Raw genomic sequence first — 8,199 nt, forward strand, 5'->3', positions numbered from 1 at the left:
GGAACTGCTCCTCTGGCTCAGCTTGTGGGTTCTGGGTTAGAACGCCCTGTGATTCAGTCTGGGTGCAGGTTCTGCTCTCTGACCCCTAACTTCTTACCTGTTTGATTTCTGTGCAGGGATTTATTCAATATTACATTTCAGTCTTTCCCCTGCAGCCCCAATTCCTTCCTGCCCATTTCTCCATATTTTATTTTCTCTCTAATTCAGTCTGATAGTGGAGAGTATTGGTAGTGTGTGATTAAGTTCCTTGTATTAACTGCTAAGTGTAGTAGGTACATGATGTGTCTTACCAAGAGCCTTATGCATACAGTTACACACAGTAGTAACTCAGGACTATGTGAATTACCAAGCCTTGCCAGATTTAATTTTCATATTCACATATAACGTAGCATTTTTGAAATACTTCACAGCAAAATAAATGAGTTGATGAGAATAAAACTAAATCAAGTCCAAAAAAAAATGTAATGAATTATAAAGAACTGTAGCATACACTGGATGTAAACATACTGGTTTTATAGCTTTTTGTGTTGTCTGAGCTATAACCCAGAGCTGGGTGATAATGCACTGTTGCTGTCAGATGTTGATGATCCAGGGAACATCAACCAGGTGTTATGCTTCCAGCCCTAAAAACTGAAAGCTTCACTGGTGGTGCTGCATGACAGGTTACGGACCACTTAATTCTAAAGAACTCCAAGGTGTCCTTTCTTTCCTGGAGATATGTCATAGTGTTAGTAACTTCCATGTGGCAGTGACCTTTTGGGCAGTGTTCTTAGGGGTGATAAAATGAAGGGAGAGCAGTTTTTCCATGAGTGAGGACCTTGACTCGGGTTGCTTTGCTTGCTGCAGCGCACAAGGAGGCGGCGGGTGCGAGACCCTTGGGGAAACTGGTGTGACGCGAAGGACTTGGAAGGGCAGACGTTTGAGGTAACTCTTCTGAGTTATAAACTTCCCTTAAAGAATTAATTCTTGCTAATTACCAGCAGCTGGTGTGGCATCAAATATACAAGGGAAACAGTTGTGTCCTAGGTCCTCAACCTCTGGTGGAAGCAGTAATTAGAAAATAATGTAGCAGCTGCTCCATCTTCATGCTGCTGATAAATACAAGTGTGCTGTGGTGTTCACAGAGGTGGTTGTGTTGTGAGCACGTCACCCTGCCCTGGGTTATGCCTGTAAAGCTCTTTGCCTTGTCTCGTAGGAGATTCCATGACCCTTTGTTTTCTGTTATCTGCCTTACTAAAGCTAACAGTAGGGGATAGGAGAATAACATTTAAATGTTTTTTTCAGTCTTACATGGTTTCTTTGTGCTTACAGTGCAGGTGATTGAAGTTTCTTATATTAATTCTGCTACTAGCAATATCCCCAGAAATACTGTGGTTTATGAAGTGCTTAGAAACGTTCATACAGGTTTAAATATTTTACAGAAGACTTGGGAAGAAAGTATCCACTTCTCCATTCTTACAATTTCAAATTACACAGAACATGAAGAGCTGTAAAATCCTATTTTTTTTGTGTATAGAAAACCACTCTAATTTGCAACTTTCAGTAATAAGTACCTGTAAAAATTGCTTCCATAATGTTATAATGTCAGATCTATTTTTGAGTAACTGTGGTTAATAATTCCAATGCTTTTTGCAAAGTATATATTCGGATAGAAATAAAGTCTGACAACACCATCCCTAAAGAGGTCTTATGATGAATTCTAGCCACAGATTATAATGGCAGGTTTTCTCCTTACTTCTCACACATGCATTTATGCAATGGTTTGTCATACAGGCTGTGATTTTCCTGAATTTTAATGGACTGTAGGAATTCTCTTATTTGGCATCTCGTGGCCTAGATCTCTTATTGTTGGGACTTCCACACGGCATCATTCTGCTACAACTCTTGCTCACTTCTCTTGAGCAATCCAGCAACACCCACTATTGACAGTGGGTCAAGAGGACACTGATGTCAAGTTTTTATTCTGAGCTATTTTTGGAATTGCTACTGAAAGAGCACTTAAGACATTAGTACAGATTTCATTTTTTTTTTTTGACTTTTTTTTTAGCATCTATCTGCTGAAGAATTAGCAAGAAGAAGAGAGGAGGAAAAACTGAAACCTGCAAAATCTTCTAAAGGCTCAAGACAAGTTAAAAGGTATTAGCTGCTTTGTACATCATGTTCAAACATAAATCTTCCAGAAATGAAACAAGTACCTTGCTAGTGTCAGGCTGGAATGCTGCAAATCATTCATGTATATTGTGGTCTGAAATTATAAGTATATTGTCCTGGTTCCATGTAGGGGCAGAGCCCACACGGAACAGACCTATGTGCTCGCCTCTCCCCCCCTCCGAGAGAGAGAGAGAGAGAGAGAGAGAGAGACACTTTTGAAAAAAAATGAAGTATATTGTTCAACAAGGAACAGAAAACGAAAAAGGGAGGTAAGGAAAATAATATATACAAAGATTAGGGGAATAATACAAAAAATAAAATATACAAAACCCTCAGAAATGGTTCCAGGGTCCCACGGACTGAAAGGAGAACTTTCCTCTCCGAGCTCCAAGGCAGGAGTGAAATAAGAAACCACTCCCTGCCTCTTATCAGAGTGTGTGTGGGAAGGGGAGGGAATACAATAGTTTCACACCCACCCAGGGTCCTCCCAGTTGCTGGAAGGTCACGCCCCCATTCCAAGCCTCAAACCACAACAGTATATATACATTGTAGATGTTTTGTACTGAAATTCACCAGTATGGGTAGTGAGGTTTCTGTATTTAGTGGAAGTCATCCTAGCCTGGGATAAGAAAATTCAGCAAAGAAAACGTTATTCCTCCTCTGCCAATGAGACAGGGGGAAACTTGAGAAGTTTCCTGACTGTCCTACATCTTTAGAGAAATTTTCTTTCATTTTATAGTTCGTTTGATCCCTTTCAGCTGATACCGTGCTGTTTATTCACTGAAGAAAAACAGGTATGTGCCTATGAGTGAATAATCAAGACTGCTTTGCCACTTGCCTTACTTCTCTTTATACTCATCATTGCGTTCCTCGTTTCAGGAACCTTTTCAGGTGAAAGTGTCTTCTGAAGCACTTTTAATAATGGATTTGGTGAGGATTAAGTTCTGTCTTTCAAAAAGCTATGATACATGTTTTGTGTTTTGGTGTCTTGTTTGCTTTTTTTTTTTTCTAATGGGCAACATAACAAGATTGACAGATAAAATACTTCTAGATTCTGACTTATAGGTCTGAATGGAAAGTATTAAATAAAGCCCCTAAGGATTAATGTTGGTTTATGTTGTGCTTAATCTACAACTATTTACATTCTAGAAAAACTAGCAAGAGTGTTACTACTCTCCATCATACTTCAAGCATTATTGACATGTGTGTCTATAATAATCTAACACAATATCTATCTGAAATTTTAAGTTTTCCTAAATTTATCCTAAATTATCCTCTGTCCTAAATCTTCCTTCTGAATGTCATTAGAGAAGTTACTGACTTCCAGCTATGAAACTAATATATGATCTGCCAATGTGCAGATCAAAACTAGGAGTAATTATACAACTTGGGCTTTAATAATTGTTTAATATTGTTTCAGCACTCTCACGTGTCTATGGCAGAAGTTATAGGGCTGCTAGGTGGAAGATACTCAGAAGCTGATAAAATTGTAGAAGTAAGTGTTTGTCTTTTTACATTTTCTCTAAAATACTAAACCTGTTATATATAATTTGAATAGGTGTTAATGTTACTTCTGAAGGACAGCTATTTAAATAGAGTAAAGTTGAAATGAATTACTGTAGACTTGAAACATTAGAGTTGTGCTTATGTTCCGGTGTTGGCCTGTCAGCTCCATCACGGGGAAGATCTGGAATACTACTATTAAAATTCTTTAAATTTTCTTTAACTGATAGCCATTTCTTGCATTTATCCATCTGGAGACTTTTTTTTTCCCCAGGTCTGTGCAGCAGAGCCGTGCAACAGCCTCAGTACAGGGCTGCAGTGTGAGATGGACCCCGTGTCGCAGACGCAGGCCTCGGAGGCGCTGGCCGCCAGAGGGTACGGCGTCATCGGCTGGTACCACTCCCACCCGGCCTTCGACCCCAACCCCTCCATACGGGACATTGACACGCAGGCCAAGTACCAGGTACTGCCTGCTCTCTACATTCAAAATAAATAAATAGGGGAAAAAAACCCACCACAACAATGTTGAAGCCTCCCTGGCATTTACAGTGTTAATACACGTCATTGCTCTAGTGCATCTTGAAATAATTTTATTTGTTAATTGACAAATTCTATTTTGTTTTTTTTTTTTTTTCAAATTTCAGATGGTCTTGTGAAAAAGGTTGTGTTTCTTTATGTGTTCTTGGTTTGTGTTTTCTTATTTTTTAGAGTTATTTCTCCAGGGGTGGTGCCATGTTCATTGGAATGATTATAAGTCCTTACAACCGAAATAATCCTCTTCCATATTCTCAGATCACTTGTCTAGTAATTAGCGATGAGATCAGTTCTGATGGGTCCTACCGTAAGTACTGATGCTTTATCCATTGTCTTAATCTTTCTGTTCCTTTTGGATACTAGGGGGCAAAATGTTGTTTATTCTTGAACTTGACATATAGGTATTTATATATTTATGTTGATAAGTTGTGCTGTACAAACCCAGGAATTTCACTTACAGAGAATCCTGCAAGTAGCCCCTGCTACCATGACTAGAGTTTACAGGGCCAAATAGACAGAGGATTGTTTTTCTGTGTTAGTATTTCCCACAGTCTGTGAAAGCAATGAAAAGGGTTGGGACAACTTGGGTCACTGTGTTTTACATACAGTATCCATACGAATAGCTGAGGAACTGCTCCATATGTATTACTTAGATTTTGCTGCATTACAAAATTCTGAATGGATCCTCTGACTGAGGAGACAGCAGTATAATAGCAAAGAACTGGCTGCTCTAGTGGCCAAAAGTCCCTGTTTGAGTAACTTAGCATTCAGAAGGTCGAAGGACCAGACTTGCCAGCTGTCCAGGAAACGCGAGATCTGAAAGATGAAATCGTGTGCTGGCACAAATCCCAGCCTGAGAGAACAAATTTTCAATTAAAAATTATATTGGCCTTTCATGAAAATGGGATGTTTGCTTTTCTTGAACAGTTAAGAACATGTCATATAAAATTTCTGGTATTTCCCGTGATGATTGGATCTTCTGGTTGTTGCCTGACATTAATTTGAAGGAAAATTCCCATGATAACAGTGTATGGTTATGTTAGTTGCCTCTTCTCTCTCCTCCTCCTTCTCCCTGTATACATCCTGATTTTCTGCATCCAAACCCCAAGTTTTCTTGGCAAGGTGATAGCAGAGGCCATGTGAGCTGACAGTTCCCTCTCTGTTTTTTCCTGTGGAAGTAAGCAAGGAAGACCATCTGCCTGGAGACTTGCTTCTTAGTCCTAGGGGAAGGGAAGTGGTGGCCACAGCTGTGCAGCAATTCCTGTTTACCATACTGATAGTACTGTAATTTTATCCTCATTGCCCCCATGCATCCCTCCCTTGTGGTGTGGAGTTAAAATACAGCAGATGTTTCATCTCATTAAATTCTTCTCTTGGAAAGGCTTTTTTGTTTTATTTTTTAATTGCTTAACTGAAATATACAGTCTCTTTATTTCTCACTGATTTTTGGTAACTGAATTGTGTTCTGCAAGTAGTTTTCTGGTGTTCCTTTAGAATAATTTCTAGATTCCTCTTCCCCCAGCTGCAATAAACTAGAAGAATTTCTTCTAGGAGCAGAATGCCTCAGAAATCTAGAACAAAAGCCAGACACTTCCATCAGGCAGTTCATACATGAAAGCCAAAACCTTTTATTCACTTAATAACCACACAGATCTTAGAGAGACTGCTAAGTTATGAAGCCTCAGTTCATTTTGCTGTTTTTCTGCCATGTTGTATGCTTTCTGTGTGCTTCCTTATGGCCTGAGGAATTGGCGAGGGCAGGGAGGAGGACAGATTTGTTCCTTACTTCCAACAAAATTAAATTTGCAATCTAAACCACATCATACTTTAACCTCCTTGACATTGGCATGTTACAGGACTGGGAGCTTCTGCAGTCAAGAATAAATAATGAAGGGTTGTGGGGAAGGAAGGGATTGCACCCAAAGCTGAAAAAGGGGAAAAAAAACCCCACCCATGTGAGTGTACGTGAAACACTGAATAATGATGTCCAATTGATTACAGGCCTGCCCTACAAATTTGAAGTACAGCAGATGTTGGAAGAACCTCAGTGGGAATTAATATTTGAAAAAACAAGATGGATAATTGAAAAATACAGATTGTGCCATAGGTATATGTCTACTTCTATTATAAAGAAATAACCAGTTTGGAATTTTTGCATGTTTACTGTTGATCTTTAAAGATGTGTGTCTGCTTTCTACAGCATCACTGTTTCTTTTTCTTTCAACAGCAGTGTCCCCATGGATAAAATTTTTCACAGAGATTCAGACCTGACTTGTTTGCAGAAAGTAAGTTTTCTTCTTTTAGCTTTTTAAATTTTAAATATTTTTAAAAATACTTGTTTCATATCATCAGAAGTCCCCTGAAGACAATAAATGTGTGGTGCAGCATATTGACTTCTGAGCACAGTGAAAATAAGGGTGCTCACCTGAGAGGGCTGGGGATGATGGTTCCCTGCAGATGCCAAGTTCTAACCTCGGTTTGGAGAAGAGTAAGGGAGAACTCATTTTCTAGTCAGCATAGTCATTGCTATGAAGTTCTAAATAAGTACTGCAGAAACAAGACACAAAATCTGCCCAAAGCAAAAGACAGAAACAGAAAACCTGTGTGCAGTGATTAACCCTATCTTTTGGATTTTTGCCTCTCCATGTGACTTTGCTTACAAAACAGCTTAAATCTAAAATGAAGTTGGTGGAATACTCCTGAATTTTGTTGGGTAGTTGGTTTTAACTCACCCACGAGTTCCTGTGTGACAAATCCTCTCTAAAATTTATATTGTACAGTTGAACACTTTCTGTAGTGTTAATCCTAAATAAGCAAATAAATATAGCTTTAGAATAGCAGTTAGAAGAGGGGGAAAAAATAAACTTGGGTAAAATGACAATTATTTTATTTATTTTTAAAATCTTTTCTCTTGACTAGCTTTTGGAGTGCCTGAGGAAAACTTTGGGCAAGGTAACAAACTGCTTCATCGCTGAGGAGTTCTTGACTCAGATAGAAAACTTATTCCTCTCCACCTACAAGAGTGAGAAAAAGACTAATGCTGAAGAAAATGAGAGCGAACCTTCAAAGGCATTGCTGATGTGATGGCTTTAACAATAGAAAATTGTGGAATTCTGATTTTATTTTTTCATTTTCCACCCCTCCATTATGTCAGCTCTTTCAGAATCATTATCCAGTTTAACAGTAACTGTTACAGAATCCAGAGTCATCTTATGGTTTTAACATACTTGGAAAAACTCCTAATGTGTGTGACCTGACCACACATGGAATGCTTAATACTAATATTTAAAAAAAAAAAAAAAGACCAAATGCCACAGAATGAATTGATTGACCACCAGTCTGCCACTTGGGAAGATGGACAGCCTAGCAAGAATACAGCACATCAGTCTTCAAGGACAGATTGTCCTCTCTCATGGCTTTCAGTTTGGGAATTTTCTCTGATTTTTTTTTTTTTTATGTACACATGTAACTTGGAATGAATTTGTTCCTAATTGCTTTAGCATTTGTAAATTGGAATGTTCAGTCTTCAAGGACAGATTGGCCTCTCTCATGGCTTTCAGTTTCGGAATTTTCTCTGATTTTTTTTTTTTATGTACACATCTAACTTGGAATGAATTTGTTCCTTATTGCTTTAGCATTTGTAAATTGGAATGAAATCACAGAAGAGAAACTTAACTGCAATTAATATTTTGTAGCTCACTGATTCTAAACTTTTTTTGGTATCTAGTCTGAAGTTTTATTCAGTTGTAGTTCAATACATCAACCGATTTTATACTTTTTATTTTTTTTTCCTATTGATCCCTATGGTCAAGTAGCTTTTTTGGCATGTTCTTTGCCATCTTGTTTCTGTATCTGGGAGAAAAAGCTGGCAAGTTTTCACGACTTCTCAATAGTGGTTGTGCTTGTTTCCAGTGGAAATGATAACTCCTGTCTTATTACAGGCTGCAGTCTTTCTGATCTCCCATTCTATGGGGAGACATTATGTTGTTCTGCCAGATCATTGTGATTTGT

At 38.4% G+C, this 8,199-nt stretch overlaps 1 protein-coding gene across 1 annotated transcript; it reads left to right on the forward strand.

The window, feature by feature from the left end:
- Positions 1-846: 846 nt before the first annotated feature.
- On the forward strand, positions 847-7,272 carry LOC103771930 (histone H2A deubiquitinase MYSM1; the record flags this gene model as incomplete). Its single annotated transcript, XM_008939253.1, has 10 exons — positions 847-924; positions 2,048-2,136; positions 2,891-2,945; positions 3,031-3,081; positions 3,572-3,646; positions 3,929-4,117; positions 4,363-4,495; positions 6,190-6,295; positions 6,416-6,473; positions 7,108-7,272. Coding segments are annotated over 10 exons (999 nt in total), but the record flags the coding sequence as incomplete, so codon positions are not given.
- Positions 7,273-8,199: the final 927 nt, after the last annotated feature.

The sequence above is a fragment of the Merops nubicus genome, unplaced genomic scaffold, assembly GCF_000691845.1.
Source record: "Merops nubicus isolate BGI_N331 unplaced genomic scaffold, ASM69184v1 scaffold39520, whole genome shotgun sequence".
Lineage (NCBI taxonomy): Eukaryota > Metazoa > Chordata > Aves > Coraciiformes > Meropidae > Merops > Merops nubicus.